The sequence below is a fragment of the Chaetodon trifascialis genome, chromosome 21 (genome assembly GCF_039877785.1).
Source record: "Chaetodon trifascialis isolate fChaTrf1 chromosome 21, fChaTrf1.hap1, whole genome shotgun sequence".
NCBI classification, from domain to species: Eukaryota; Metazoa; Chordata; class Actinopteri; order Chaetodontiformes; family Chaetodontidae; genus Chaetodon; species Chaetodon trifascialis.
In genome coordinates this window covers 20,899,091-20,915,833 of record NC_092076.1, presented here as the reverse complement: position 1 = coordinate 20,915,833, position 16,743 = coordinate 20,899,091, and the positions used below count along the sequence as shown (strand labels likewise).

The 16,743-nt window shown below is 41.4% G+C and overlaps 1 protein-coding gene across 2 annotated transcripts in view; it reads right to left on the bottom strand.

Moving 5' to 3' along the window:
• Positions 1–16,743, bottom strand: part of rab3gap1 (RAB3 GTPase activating protein subunit 1) — a 98,518-nt gene that overhangs the window by 61,749 nt on the left and 20,026 nt on the right. For both annotated transcript variants that reach the window (XM_070991155.1, XM_070991156.1), the window contains exons 9-15: positions 13,012–13,093; positions 11,613–11,681; positions 10,930–11,003; positions 3,405–3,497; positions 2,959–3,131; positions 1,995–2,102; positions 1,699–1,871 (exon numbers count right to left, since the gene is read on the bottom strand). In XM_070991155.1, the coding sequence (XP_070847256.1) occupies positions 1,699–1,871; positions 1,995–2,102; positions 2,959–3,131; positions 3,405–3,497; positions 10,930–11,003; positions 11,613–11,681; positions 13,012–13,093 (772 nt within the window). The remainder of the gene's footprint in view (positions 1–1,698; positions 1,872–1,994; positions 2,103–2,958; positions 3,132–3,404; positions 3,498–10,929; positions 11,004–11,612; positions 11,682–13,011; positions 13,094–16,743) is intronic.

Here is a 16,743-nt window from a genome sequence, read left to right as displayed (position 1 = left end):
TGCATCCCCTCCATCTAGACGCCCGTCACACAATTGACACGTCATCAGAGCGCCGCCACTAGGACGCTATTTCACTCTAAGCAGGACAAAAAACGTGGAGCATATCATAGCCTACTCTGGTCCCTACAGAGACACTCCACCTCCACCAAACCACGACACCCTGTCAAATTTGAAGTTTTTAATGCAAAATGCATAAAGGCATCCTTTATACATGACCACATCATCAACAAGGAGATATACTTCATGTGCCTAGTTGAGACCTGGCAACAGCCAGAAGTCTACGCTAGTCTTAATGAAGTTTGTCACCCTGGCTACACCTACCTCAGCAAGGCCCGCACCACTGGCCGCGGTGGTGGCCATGCTGTTGTGCACCAGGGAGACTTTGAGTTGTCCCCCCGTCCCTGCCTGTTCACTCCTCTTTTGAACACCTTACATTCAAATGCAAACCACCACTTTCCATTACAGTTCTCCTGATTTACCCCCCCCAAACCAAACCCAGCCTTCATCCCTGAGATGCATGGCCTCCTCACCACACTCTGCATAATCCCAGGGAATATCATCATACTCTGTGATTTTATTATCCATGTTAACAACCCCTCTTCCTATTCTGTAGCTGAATTCCTCAATCTTCTGGACAGTCTCAACCTCACTCAACATGTCAATGTCCCGACACACTCCAGAGGCCACACTCTTGATTTGTTGATCACCAACTCCATCCTCGCCAGCAATCTATCGGTGCACGATCTTGGCGTGTCTGACCATAAGGCCATCTCAATGGAGCTACCTACTCTATCCCCTGTCAAATAAGCCCAGCAGACAAATCAGTTTCAGGAACCTTAAAAACATCAACAGTCACCCTGACTACTGACTTCTGCCATCTCTCCACTGCCAAACCCCCTTCAGTTACTAAATCTGTGGATTTCTACAATTCTTCACTTTGCACCCTCCTGGACCGCCATGCCCCAGTCAAGACCAGAACTGTCACCTTTACACGCTCAGCTCCCTGGTACACTAGTGATCTGCGGCTACTGACAAGAGCTGGGCACATCCTTGATCACCATTTCAAGGAAACAGGACTCACTGTTCACAAACTAGCCTACCGGGAACATCAGATGGCTTACAGCAAGTCCCTCAGTGACACTCAATTCTACTCCCACATCATCAACAATAGCCTTGGTAACTCCAAGCAACTTGTCTCAACTATTAATCATCTCCTCAAACCCTCAGAGGACAAGGCTTCGAACTATGGCCGACCGCACCTTTTGCACAGCTGCTCTCAGTCTGTGGAATGCTCTCCCTGACCACCTAAGGGCACTGCAGACTGTGGATTCTTTTAAAAAAGGCTTAAAAATCTATCTTTTTAGAAACGCATTTTAATTTTAAGCAATTTTGAGTCATTTTTGTTTGTTTCTTTTGCATATAGGTCCGTAGACCTATATGCAGCCTTGCTCTGCGCTAATTTTACTTGTTTTTATTCTGACGTTTTTTTACCCTTTTTGCAATGTAGCACTTTGAGGTCATGTATTTGATGTAAAGTGCATTATAAATTACATTTATAATAATAATAATAATGATAATAATAATAATCATTATCATTATTATCATTCTTATTATTATTATTACATTCAGCCTGTAAGGGATGAGAACTATTCAACAGGATAGATTAATTTAAGGTGCTGTTCCCATACTCATACCTACCCGTAAATAAGGTAGTTGTTTTCCCAGCGGTAGCGCAACTCTAGAACAAACTCCTGCCAGAGGTGGGCGACAGCCCGCAGCCCACCATGGTTGTAGTTGACCAGACACACACACAGTGCAAGCCGGTAGGTCAGACTGTCACTTGGTGCTGACTTCAGTTGGAGAAATAGGTTCTGGATATAGGGGGACAGCAAACAGAGAGAACATTGAAAACTGACTTTACTGAAATCTCAGACATCAGCTGGCTGGCACCCCCCATCAAACTGTCAGTGTGTGTGGTAAAAGGGCAAACATACATAGTCAGAGTTTTGTTCTCGCTCAGCTTTCCCACAGGCATTTGACTGTGCAGTTTTATTCTTGCTTTTGTCTGGTGACTTCTCCACAGCAGCATCTGGGAAGAGATACTGACAGAAAAAAACCCCCCACAAACCCTTAAATATGACAGTGCAATTCAATTATACATCTATCTGTCAGTGTTGAAATGTCTTGCATACTGAATATTGGGGTAACCCGTCTATGTCCATAATTGACATTTAGCACAGAAGCAGACAGAACTCCTGGTAAAGTGGTTCCTCCATGATTTTCAAGTCCTCTATGTGAGGGAATATGAAGAGTGAATTGAGCTGCTATCCATGGAGGACCTCTGCACACAACTGTGCAGCAAGAAGTGTCATTTACAATACATGTGAAGACTCTGTTAAGTTCTGAACAGACTGAAAATGAAATAAACGTGGCAGTGTGAATGCATAACTGGCAAGATGCAAGTTGACACAAAAAGATTTCAGGCATTGTAAAACAGGTATTCGAGAGAAAGTCATGACACATGCTGGATGGAGGCCTGCTTCAGTCACAGGCATGACTTGTAGTAAAGTATCTAATGTGGGTGCACTCTGATTCAGCCAGAGTGATCTGGTCACAGGGACAGGTTAAATCTGTGACAGCGACAGAGTTTGAAGCAAATTGTGTCAAGATTGTGGGTTCTATTGCTAAGGTGGAGTATATATTGAGATGGGCCCTTTAGCCATTTAGCCTGGCCATTTCAACTGTCTAGCACGAAGGTGTAATGAGCTGGAAAAAAATTAATTAATTAAAAAATAAAATTTGAACTTCATTGTGCACAAAATTTCAGTTCATTTTTAAGATTTATTTTTCAGGCATCTCTTAAATTCATCTCCATTTTTAACCCCTAGTTTCCATTAGTGTGTTTGTTATCTGTAACAATACTACCCATATAAAAGAGTCAGCACAAATAACCCATACCAGCAGGACAGAATTGAGTATATCAGTATTGAGTGGTGACTCCTCAATCTGTCGGTGGCGTTGGATGTGCTTTCGGGCACTATGCACCATGTTGGACACAGAAAGCTTGGAGATTGGCACTGTTGCTGCTGGCTCTGTCAGCCTGGATAAAGCAGAGCTGATGTCACTAATTTCTGCAAGGTAAAAAAGAGCAAGTTTTTCCAATCACATTAAGCATCAAATATGTTATACTGTATAAATTATGTACATATTTAGGTATTTACATATTGTATTTCTGAGGAAACATCGGCATAGAGAGCTGTGTTAATATGTGGCTAAATGCAAACATTTCACAAGCACCAGTGAAGGAAATAAGTCGACGCAATGCTTTAGAATATGGTGTGCTTAGTTATATCATAGCACGAACAATAGCATTTATTCCAGTGTTAAACAACCAATAACCACACCTTTGCCCTCCTCTTCAGCCAGCCCTCTTCCCAGAATCTCTTCTGTAGACTCTTTCCTACAGCAGAGCTTAAAGAACTCTGTCAGAAAGTCACCTGCATGGGAAGGAAAAAAAATGGGTCAGAACTTTCCAACAGTTTTTACACTACTTTACACTACTGTCCGGACCCTCTGCAAAGACCAAAACCCACTTCTTGAATGACTACTGCCCAATAGCACTCACTTCCACCATCACAAATTGCCTTCACCTCCTCCTTACCTGACTCACAGGACCCATCTCTATTTGCATAAAGACCATAAAGATCTACAGATGACACCATTGCTCTAAGCCTCCTCATTATCCTCTCCCACTTGGACCAGAGGAGCTCATATGTAAGAATGCTGTTCATTGACTGTAGTTCAACATTCAATACAATTGTGTTCCCTAAACTCGTCATCAAGCTCAAAGACCCAGGGCTCAATACAGTTCTATGAGACTGGATCCTGAACTTCCCAATGCGCAAATCCAGATTATCCAGATAGACAACACCACATCTTCCACCCCGACTCTAAACACCAGTGCCTCTCAGAGCTGTGTACTCAGTCCTCTCCTGTACTCCCTCTTCAGACACGACTGTAAAGCCACCCATAGCTCCAACACCATTAAGCTTGCTAATGACAAGACCATCATTGGCATGATCACTGGTGCCAGTGTAATGACCTATAGAAAGGAGATCAGAGCCCTGACATTTTTCTGTCAGGACAACAACTCTATCTCAATATCAGAAGACAGAAGGCAGACAGGATCATCCCAATAACCCCAGCAACCACACTCCCTGACTCAGGACAACTTCATCCCACAGGCCATAAGACTGCTGAACTTTTGAGCTGCCAAGCTCATTACTGTCACTTTGCTTGCACTGCACTAAATACAATATATGCAGTACCAGTCAAAAGTTGAGACACACCTTCTTATTCAATGGTTTTTCTTTATTTTATTTCTACATTGTAGATTAAAACTGAAGACATCCAAATTATGAAGGAACATGGAATTATGTAGTAAACAAAAAAGTGTTAAACAAACCAGTATATGTTTTATATTTTAGATTCTTCAAAGTAGCCACCATTTGCTTTGATGTCAGCTTTGCACACTCTTGGCCTTCTCTCAATTAGCTTCATGAGGTAGTCACCTGGAATGATTTTCCAACAGTCCTGAAGGAGTTCCCAAAGGTACTGAGCACTTGATGGCTGCTTTGCCTTCACTCTGTTGTCCAACTCATCCCAAAACCATCTCAACTGGGTTTAGGTCAGGTGATTGTGGAGGCCAAGTCATCTGATGCAGCACTCCATCGCTCTCTGTCTTGGTCAAATAGCCCTTACATAGCCTGGAGGTGTGTTTGGTGTCATTGTCCTGTTGAAAAACAAATGATGGTCCCACTAAGCGCGAATCAGATGGGATGGCATATCGCTGCAGAATGCTGTGGTAGCCATGCTAGTTAAGTCTGCCTTGAATTTTGAATAAATCACCAATAGTGTCACCAGCAAAGCACCCCCACACCATCACCCCTCCTCCTCCATGATTCACAGTGTGAACCACACATGTAGAAACCAGAATGCAGAAACCTTTTCTGCGTCTCACAAAGACATGATGGGTGGAGCCAAGAATCTCAAAGTTGGACTCATCAGTTGAAAGGACAGATTGCCCCCGGTCTAATGTCCATTCCTTGTGTTTCTTGGCCCAAGCAATTATCTTCTTCTCGTTGCTTGTTTGCAGCAATTTGACCATGAAGGTCTGACTCACACAGTCTCCTCTGAGCAGTTGACATTAAGATGCGTCAGCTACTTGAACTCTGTGAAGTATTTATATGGGCTCTAATCTGAGGTGCTGTTAATTTGCAGTTTCTGAGGCTGTTAACTCTGATGAACTTCTCCTCTGCAGCAGAGGTAACTCTTGGTCTTCCGTTCCTGTGGCCGTCCTCATGAGAGCCAGTGTCATCAAAGCGTTTGATGGTCTTTGCGACTGCACTTGAGGATACATTCAAAGTTCCAAAAATTTTCCAGATTGACTGATCTTCATGTCATAAAGTAATAATGGACTGTCATTTATCTTTACTTTGTTGAGTGGTTCTTGCCATAATATGGATTAGAACAGTAGTCAAGGGCTATTCACTGTGTGGATCTTTGTACAAACCCTGTCGCTGCACAACACAACTGATGGTCTCAAACACATTTGGGCAAGAAATTCCAGAAAACAACTCAAGGTACAAGGCACACCTGTTAATTGAAAAACATTCCAGGTGACTACCTCATGAAGCTGACTGAGAGAATGCCAAGAGTCTGCAAAGCTGTCATCAAAGCAAATGGTGGCTACTTTAAAGAATCTAATATATAAAACATATTCTGGTTTGTTAAACACTTTTTTGATTAGTACATAAATCCATATGTGCTCCTTCACAGTTTGAATGTCTTCAGTAGTAATCTACAATGTAGAAAATTAAAAAAAAAAAAAAAAAAAAACATTGAATGAGAAGGTGTCTCCAAACTTTTGACTGGTGTACATCAGTATGAGGATATGTAGTAGTTTCCACATCACTGTTGCAATGAGATTTACAGTCCTTGTCTCATTTACTGGGTGCTTCCAGCTGTATACTTGCTCACTCAACCAGCCCTTATTTTAATGAGAAATCTTAATATTTTGAAACTGGTTGCCTCAAATTCCCACCGCCATCTTCCACTAAAATAGTGCAGCTAACTAGCAGAGGCTGGTAGGGACTTGAGGGGGAAAATTCAAAATCTGTACGAAAATACAGTTTATCTTTAGAGATTATATTGATGCTGAATTAACCGAATCAGCCACCAGAGGTCGGCTTGTAATTCTATTCACTTTTTAGACACCACCAGTATGAAGTGCTCTAGAATTCGAGGAAGCTGAAGTCAGAGATGATGTAACACCCACAGCTGGGTCTCCATGAGGCAAGGAGCGCCCGGTCTCACTCAGGACACAGAGACAGTTACTTATATTTTGGTGAAAATATAAGTCCTCTGAGGGACGGTTGTCCCATTTCAAAAATCGACAATGGCAAAAAGGAAAGAGAAATGCAAAACAGCAAATACTGCCAGATGACAGTACACTACACAAAAGCTTGAGCCAGGCAAAATGAGCCTGAAAGAAGCATTTGGAGCCATGAAATGAAAAGATGCGGCCTCTTTTCCACACACACACTAGACTCAACATAGCTGAGGTTTTTATATCTGCAGTTTTGGAGGGGGAATTCCACTTGCAGAATAACATCAATCATGGTATTGCTGTCATTACAGACAATGCAGGAACTGTGGATGTGGCGGTGAGAAAGGCCAGACTGTCCACACACAATTTTAACCTCACTTCACTAGCAGAGTTGAAAGGAGGAATCTTTGGTATTGTACATCCTTACTAGTAACTACTATTTTGAGAAATAGCACAATCTAATTACAATAAATAATACAATCTTTTTTCCTAACAAAGGTCCTCTCAGAGACTTCAAGCAATCAGGAATTTTTATTAACTTATTCTGACACTGCTCTTTTAGTAATGGCAAATGCAGGTGTCAGACCACAAGTCCTCTAAGGCTGCAAGCAGCAGTTGACAACAGGTCAGGTTGCTAAACTAGTAGGCAGAGTACACTGACTCCCACTCACAAAAATATCTCAGAATGGTACAACTATATTATACATACTGTATACATGATTTTCTTGTAGAGAATAGTGATTTAAAATTATGTTGGGAAATTGTCATTTATCTGTTTAGCACCCACATGGGGCACCATGAGGAAAATTAAGAATCAAATTAAATCAGTGGATACACTTTATCAGTTGGATAAAAAAGTCATAAATCCTACCATCTCTACTTTTAAGGAATATACAACAAATCTGGTCTTAATGAGAATTTATTAACCTACCATCTACAAAGACACGATAAGTGAGTAGAATAGGAACAGCAATTCCTGTGCTTCCTGACCTGGGCCTTTTTGATGATTGTTGGTCCACTGTTATCTCCACAATTTTGGTTGTTATGACCTTGGCTGGTTAGAGTTGAGTTAGAGTAGGTGAGGGGTGTGAATGTTGGCTTACTAATTCTACAGTAAAACACATTCAGGTCATCAGACAGTTGATGGTTCTCTACAGTGTGTTTTTTTTGCAGCTGGTGTTGTCCGACAGGCCTTTCTTCACTGACACAGGGTCATTGGCTGAAAACCTGTTATTCAGCTTTTCAGTGCAACTTCTCTTCGCTACTCTGATCTCCTTTTTAAGTATGTTTCTGGCCTAGTTGTACAGGATTCTGTCTCCACTTCTGTAGGCCTCCTCCTTGGCCTGACAAAGCAGCCTGAGTTTAGCTGTAAGCCAGGGTCCGTTGTTGTTACAGAAATTCAAGTTGGTAACATACATATCCTCAGAAACCTGATATGAGTGTCAGCGAATTTATCCAGGTCTGTAGGTGCAGCCCTAAAAACATTCCACAACAATCAATGCTGTCAAAGAAGGTCTGAAACTTCAGCTTTGCCTCATTGTTCCTTACCATCTTGACCACAGGCTTAAGAGATTTAGTTTCAGCTCATAAGTTGGGATAAGATGACCCAGACAGTGAGATCAGACAGTCTCAAAGCAGCACCAGGGGCCGAGTGATAAGTGTCTTATTATATGGTAGTATGGTGAAGACCCCACATGCCCTCTATGTCCAAGTCCAACACTGAAACACATCTTGGTGGGATGCAAGACCGGCCTCACCCACGGCCGCTACACCTGGCGGCACAACCAGGTGCTAAAGTGTCTTGCAGCAGTGCTGGAAAGCCAACGGACAAACGTGAATGCCCTTCCTCCACCGCCATCCTGTTGGCAATCAACACCATTTGCCCGGGAGGGGGAGGCGCAAGCCAGCCTCACCACCATAAGACCAGACACTGGGCAGCTGGGCAGAGCACAGGACTGGAAGCTGATGGCAGACTTGGACAAGAAACTCTGCTTCCCAGCTGAGATCGCATCCACCAACTTGTGACCAGACCTTGTTCTGTGGTCAGCCTCACTCAAGCTCGTCTACATCATCGAGCTCACAGTGCCCTGGGAGAGCGCAGTGGAGGAGGCCTACGAACGGAAGAAGCTGAGGTATGCGGAACTTGCAGCCAATGCGCACCAACAAGGCTGGAAAGCGAAGGTATGCCCAGTGGAAGTAGGCTGCAGAGGGTTCGTAATCACCTCAACATCCAGGCTACTCAGGGAGATGGGAGTGCGAGGGAAGGCCCATCGGTCTCCAGGGCTGCTGAGAAGGGGGGCCATTGGCAGTGGATGAGGGGAAAGGACTCTGCCTGGGCCTTCAAGTGAGTTGATGGAATCTAGGGAGTGAACCTGGGGTGCTGGGATTCACTGCTGAACCCTCTGGAGGTGTTGTGGGCCTATCAGTGAAACACCCAAGAAGGAGGGTGCCCACTTGACAACCCAAAGGATGCCATCACTCAACTGACCACCCCACAGAGTCTCATCAGTGCATCGCATATTTTTGGGGGGGATAGCAACATCTCGTCCTACACAATACATCTGAGTAAATGGACTGTATTTAGCACTTTTCTAGTCTGATGACTAGTGCTTTTACAATACAGATCTGCATTTAACTTTTCACACACACATTCATACAATAGTGGCTAGGCCACCTGCACATTACAAGCGATCCACACACACATGCACACCGATGCGCAGCATTGGGAACAATTTGGGGTTCAGTATCTTGCCCAAGGCTTCTTCGACTGGTAGACTGCAGGGGAAAGGGACTGAAAAACGAACCTTCTACTAAATGGACAACCACTCTACCTTCTGAGCCACAGCCACCTTTTCTAACGTATTGTAGGAGCAATCAGACCCATCATTTTCATTTAGTGATGTAGGCCTGGTGGGTGGGTGGACGGACAGGTGGGTGGGTTGGGCAATACTTGAATGAGACAAAAAAAAAAACAACAAAAAATAAAAAGATCTGACCATCACTGTCTTTTTTGATGCCAACCTATTCTTAAAGACTAAAAGGGAATTTCTGGTTGAAAAGAGATTCCTAGATGGCAAGGCTGGGGCAATGTTCTGCAATGTGAGATCAATTGCGTTACACAGCTATGACTGCTCTTTAAATACCATTGTGGAAACATTTCAACACCTGGTCACCAGCTTTAAATACTGCTGCTCCACTAAAGGGTGAACTCCCTTGTTCACAGTTTGCCTTTAAGAACACTGTAATTATCTGCTGCAGCTTTATTGGAGGTTCCCAGCAAGAGCCAAAAGTAAATTGGGGATTCAGGCTTTGTCAGTTACAAACTAAAGCTTTGAAACACACTACCTATAGATGTCAGGGAAGCCAGCTCACTAAATATTGTTAAAAGAAAGTTAAAAATCAAATCTCTTCACTTTAGCCTTTAACTAGCTATGACTTTCTTGATACAGGCCTGGAACTTTAGCGCTTTGCCCCGCTCAGTCACATGTTAAATGTTGAATTGTACATGATTTTATGCATCCTATGTTCTCCATTTTTAACTTTGGTGTATTACTACCATTCAGTAGGTTTTATTTTCTATCTTACATATTCTCCTTATAAAAGACTGTTGTGTGTGGTTTTTTAAACCCTGTGGCACTGCAACAGTGTGTTTTTTTTCCCCAGGGCATCTTTATTAACTCACAAAATACCTACAGTCAGGTTAAACCTGAAGGAACACGTTCAGGAATAGGATGAAAAGGGCTTATTTTGGTTAATCAAGACTGGTGGTAAATCTGTGTCTGTCAGGAATATGGGATGCTCTGTTATGTTTGTTTGCTTCAGAGGCGTAGACACCAGATGGTCGGATGTGCAAGAGGCAAAAATTCTTCTGCTCTGCCTCTTACCTCTCTCTCTCTCTCTCCTGTTCTCCTCTCACCTCATTCTATACCCATCTCATCTGTAGAGTTATCCTGTCTTACAATAGAATGCATGAAGTAAAGCACTTGATTGAGCAAACGACAAGAATAAAATTATCTCATAACAAATAACTCCTGCTCTATTCACTGCTTGAGGTTTCTGCCAATAAAAAGGAAGGTTTTCCTCACCTCTGTTGCCAAGTTCTTGCTTATGAGGGAATAGTTGGGTCTCTATACATTCAAGAGTGTGGTCTAGACCTGCTCAACATGGTAAGTGTATAAACTTTTGCTGCGATTTAGCATTATATAAATACAACTGAATTTACTTTTACTTTTAATTTATTTAATGGGAAACAATCAACCACCAGCACAGAAATGAGAAAAGTTCAAAGGAAAGGAATAAGAAGTGTTCAAGTGCTTTTAACACAAACAAAACAGTATATACATGTCATCATTCAAATAAAAAACTAATTAAGGCCTCACTGTACAAGAGCATTTCAATCTATTTCAAAATTCTTGAAACAGGAAGACTGGTATTGGAAACAGGTGAAACAATATAATCTCATTGACATATTTTTTCCACCTTTTATAGGTGAAGAAATTGTGTTTGAAAATGCCTACCAGACACCAAGGGATTCAGCTTACCCAATAAACATTGAGGGTTTTCAGCTGTTCTGACTCGGACTGACCAGTGAGGAGCTTGGAGAGGGTCAAGGTCACTGCGGGGCCACAGAAACAGAGCATATGGTTAAATCACATAGCCTGTTGCAGATCCACATTTCTGTCAAAATTACGGCCCACAGACTAAATCTACAATAGTTTTTCATTTTAAGACTTCTACAGATGATATGCACACGGCCCTTACATTAAACAAACAAAAAAGAATGAATCGGAAATTGAATCTTCTAAGAGTCTGAGTAGACAGGCCAGTGTACATGTTTGAGCCAGCAGGAGCACTGAAGCCCAAAGTAAACAAGGACAGACAACCTTTGTCAACAGTTGTAAGGAGGAATAATAATAATAACATTCAGCATCTAAACTGAACTCTTATATGTTAAAGCTGACTCGCTATTTAGCTGTCTAGCCTGCAAACTGATGTCAGCAGTGCACTTCTTCTATTGTGGATGTTTCGACTGCTCCTTCAAAAGCCATTTCCTAACACCGTGTGTTAATAGTCCAGTTGAAAAATGTAGACAGGAACAGTCTCAACATATACAGATATTTCTCTAGTAAACAACATGAAATCTTTCAAAGATCAGCATGAAAGCAGTGTGTTGTTGTAGTGGGAGTCACATACAGTCCACATAGAGAAAGTAGGACACTCTTACCTGTAGACATCATTATCTACAACTATGCCTTCTGTCAGGTGAGGCCAAGTGGTGGCAAGATGAAGCTCACTACAACAGCCAAAAACAGAAAAAAATAATTAATTAATTAATCTGGTTTTGCAGTGAGATTAAGACATTCAATGTGTAACAGTTTATTCATATGTGTTGTGTGATCAACTGTATTATTCTATCTGAACATGAGCATACAGAAACAAAAATATATAAAAACTAGTGCTGTCAAAAATATCGTGTTAACGCAAATCAATTTTAACAGCGTCATTTTTTTTATTGTGAGATTAAAACTCTTTGTGACCTAGTGAACTTTGTGAAGTTTTTTATAAGCTGTGGCCACTGCTAGTAACGTAACAAAAACTACAGGATCTGGTTGTAAACCGGAAACAAAACAATAGACACGCCCCACGTACGTGTTTGGTCTTGCCTGCTCGCTAGATGTAAAAGAGTGGGTTACTGGTTTGTGTGGATGTCAACTGCGAAATGCCGAATTGGTTGCAAACAAGATTCTGAATGGAAAATTTAGTTTAAAAAAGTTGCCAGATGGGTCGACTGACAAGACCAAAGTTATCTGTGTGCATTGTCGGTGTTAACTGAATTATCAATGTAGCACATCCAGTCTGAAATACTACTTGATGGCCAAACACACGGCTAATGCAAATTCTCCACCGCCTCCTTGTCAACACCAGGCGACGATGGATGGCTTTCGACAGAGGCATATGGATGCTATTATGTTCAAAGGAAACTTAAGAAAGGAAAGTTTAAGCCATGCTTTAACTGCACTATAGCCTGAGTCCTAGTTTACAATGATGTGCACTTCGTAACTTTATCTTGTATCACCCTGTTTTGATCCCTTAGAAAAGGTTGTTGAAGGGGCTATTTTGTTACCAAGTATTTATTTTTTGTCATCTGTTTATTGACAGTGTTAAACTGTGTGAGATTTGATTCATTCAAATTTGAATGACTGCTCAAAGTGATAATGTTAGTGTGAAATATAACACTACACATTGTTGTTTTCAATTAAAAAACATTTGCACAAAGCAAGCCTATCCACTTTTCCATGTTGATAACAGTATTAAAATGAAAATTCAAGGAACATTTAGAATAGATAAAAATGTGCAATTAATTTACGATTAATCGCGAGTTAACTATGACATTCATGAGATTAATCGCGATTAAATATTTTAATCGATTGACAGCACAAATAAAAACTAACAGGATCTCACTGAAATCAGAGGACATAACAAAACACATTTTTACATGTAATAAAATAGTCATATCTACTGCACAAACTGTGGGGGACTGATGTGATCAAAGCCAAATGAAAACACAGCAATTTTAGTTTTTGAAATGTATTGGAAAGTTATCTAAATTACAATGCCTTTACCTGATTGGCTCCTCACAGGCTCCAAATGGAAGCTTCCCAAACTCCACGCCCCCCACCTCACCTCCAAGGAGTGTGTCAAAGTCTGCCAGAAAGCCAAACAAAATACACAATAGAAAAAACAGCTGCACTGCCCAGAAATAAAACTGAGTTTTTACACGTGACAAGCAACAGTTAGAGTGGTCACCAAGAGCAGCAATCAATGGCTGTGAAGGGAGACTGGGGACATCATTCATTATTTGCTACCTAGTGCACACAAATTGACTTTCAGACATTTTCAGTGTCATTAGCTCAAAATGTGTGCAAACTGTATGTACTATGCAGTCACAAATATTAACTCTATTTTGCAATAATTCTCAGATTCAGCATTAAATTAAATACACTTAAAAACATAGTGTTTCCTCTTGGACTTTTTCCCGGGAGTGGTGCTGAAGCGAGTTTTATTTTGCACTATTGTTAGCTATTAAGTGCATTCACGGACATGAGTAAGGCTTTAGACAAACAGTGCCTTGCAAGTATTCACCCCCTTGGCTTTTTACCTATTTTGTTACATTACAACCTGTAATTTCAATGTTTTTTTAATCTCAATTTTATGTCATGGATCTGCACAAAATAGTCTAGGTTGGCGAAGTAAATTGAGAAAAATTTATATAAAAAAAGAATTTAAAAAAATAAAAACTGAAAAATGTGTATGTGTATTCACCCCCTTTGCTATGAAGTCACATAATTCGTGAAATGAAGCCAACCTGTGTGCAATCTAACTGTCACATGATCTGTCAGTATAAACACACCTTTTCTGAAAGGCCCCAGAGGCTGCAACACCACTACGCAAGAGGCATCACAACATGAAGACCAAGGAGCTCTCCAAACAAGTCAGGGACAAAGTTGTTGAGAAGTACAGGGTTGGGTTATACAAAAATATCGAAATCTTTGATGATCCCGGAGCACCATGAAATCTGTCATCTTCAAATGGAAAGATCATGGTACCACAGCAAACCTGCCGAGAGGGCTGCCCACCAAAACCCACAGACCAGGCAAGGAGGGCATTAATCAGAGAGGCAGCACAGAGACCAAAAGTAACCCTGAAGGAGTTGCAGAGTTCCTCAGCAGAGAGTGCGGTATCTGTCCATAGGACCACAATACGCCATACACTCCATAGAGCTGGGCGTTATGGAAGAGTGGCCAGAAAAAAGTCATTACTTCTTGTTAAAAAAAAGGAGGCATGTTTTAAGTTTGACAAAAGGCATGTGGGTGACTCCCCAAGTGTATGGAGGTGTTCTGGTCAGATGAGACTAAAATTGAACTTTTCGGCCACCAAGGAAAAGCTATGTCTGGCGCAAACCCAGCACATCCAGTCACCCCAAGAACACCATTCCTACAGTGAAACATGGTGGTGGCAGCATCATGCTGTGGGGATGTTTTTCAGCAGCAGGGACTGGGAAACTGGTTCGAGTCGAGGGAAAGATGGATGGTGCTAAATACAGGGATATTCTTGAGTAAAACCTGTTTCAGTCTGCCTGTGAGTTTCTGATTTTTGTTTTCATATTTTGTTGCTTCACAATAAAAAATAAATAAATCATATCTTCAAAGTTGTAGGCATGTTCTGTAAATGAAATTATGCAAACCCTCAAAGAATCCATTTTAATTCCAAATTGTGAGGCAACAAAACATGAAAAATGCCAAGGGGGTGAATACTTTTGCCAGCCACTGTATATTGTACCAGTTGTAGATGTCAATTGACTTTACCAAAATGCTTAGTGACCCACCCAGACAGCCTGTGTCCTGTGATTGGTCTTACTTCTCCTCCTCCTCTCTCTCTTCTCTGTTCTGCCTCTTTCCTCTGTCTCGCTCCTGTCCTCTCACCTCATTTAATACCTGTCTCACCTGTACTACGAGTTATCCTGTCTTACAATAGAATGCATGAAATAAAGCACTTGATTGAGCAACCAACAAGAATAAAATCAAATAACTCCTGCTCTGCTTTGTCACATTTTACAAACAGGAGATAAAATAAGCACCCACCTCCCAACCTCCTCAGCTGCATCATGACTATCATCAGCCTCTCTTTTTCTTACCAACCAGTTTACCAAACATCCAAAAATTCAAAAACACATAATTTGACTAACAAGCTCAGTGTAAATTTACAGCAATCACATTTTGGAAAAATGTGTATAAAAGTGTATAAACTTTTAGCGTGATTTAGCCTTACATAAATAGAACTGAATTTAATTGAATGGGAAACAAACAATCACCAGCACAGGAATGAGAAAAGTTTAGGAAAGTTTCATTTTCTTTGAATGAGTGTCATGCTGGCAAGTCAAAAACCAGATCAAACAAAAGCAGTCACTTCCGCTGCTAAACAGTAAATTAAATTAATAAATTAAGTAAATGGATTGTATTTATATAATCCTTTTCTAGTCTGACAACCACTCAAAGTGCTTTTACAAGTCTGCATTCACCCATTCACATACATTCATACAGTGGCCAGTGTTTCCTCTAGGATTTTTTTCAGCAGCGCGGGCAGGCTCTCGGGGGGGGCCGTGGCAGTGTAAACAAATGACACTTAACTGCAGATTTTATTTTTACAACCTATTTATTGAATGGCCAGTCGAAAATTGCTTTTTAAAGGCTGAATGTGTCTGTGTGCGCTGTGTCTGTAACCACCGCTCCTTCCCCTCCTGCTTAGTGCGTACTCACTGAAGCCACCACACATCATGTAGTTAAGCAATCATATGCGGCTTGAACGGAAAAAAAAGTTGAGAGAAAAAAAAAAAAAAAACGGCTCCCTCTCCGTCTCCCAGGCAGGAGCCGGCTCGGATCGTTCACTTCAGAGTGAGTGGCTCTGAGAGCCGTTTCGTTTGCGACCAACACATCACTACTGACTAGCGTCATCTCCATCAGCTGTCTTTCTGTTCTTAGAGAAATATTTGAACAAACTCAAGCTGAAAATGCAGTCAGCAGTTACATCATGGTGTGCAGATATTAGCTTAATGCTATTAATTAGTTTACTCACGTTAGCGACACTGAGTTGGCACCAGGCCCAATTAACTTAAGCTACCGATATGTCACATAACATTAGCTGGCCATCAATATTTTGCGAATGTCTATTTAACTTGTAAAATCTATTATGAGTTATCTTAAGCTAATAAGTCTACCTTTTCTCCAGTAAGTCGCTGCCCTATTTTCCAAGATGACACTCCTCTGACTCTGACCTAGAGACATGCGGTGGTGTATTTGCGACAATTAAAAAAAAAAATTGAAGGAGCAGCGGCTAGTATTCAGGAATGGCGGCCCGCTAGGGTTGGGTGGTAATCCGATAATAAGGTATCCCGCAGTATCTAAAAATAGCAACAGTATCAGTTTCATTACCGTCATTTAAAAAAATGCTGCGCATATAGGTCTATGGGGTCTAACATAATTGTAGCGTTGCCATAACGAAAATAAAGTCCACTCCATTCAATGTATCAGGTTGAATTTTTACTCGGGGAAAAGGTGACTGTGCAAAAGTACAAGCTAAGAATGAACCCGAGCAGTCATACAGATGTTTTAACACAGGTATGTCCAGGCGCTCATTTAGGCGCATCTGAACAGAGTACCGTTATCTCGTCCAAGAATACGGAGAAACTCCTCTGTTGAAAACACTTTTTCAGCTTTTTTTCTGCTTGCTATTGTTCTTAGCTTTCATAAAAGGACAAAATGCAAATAAAACAGTAAAATAACACTTCGGGCTGCTCA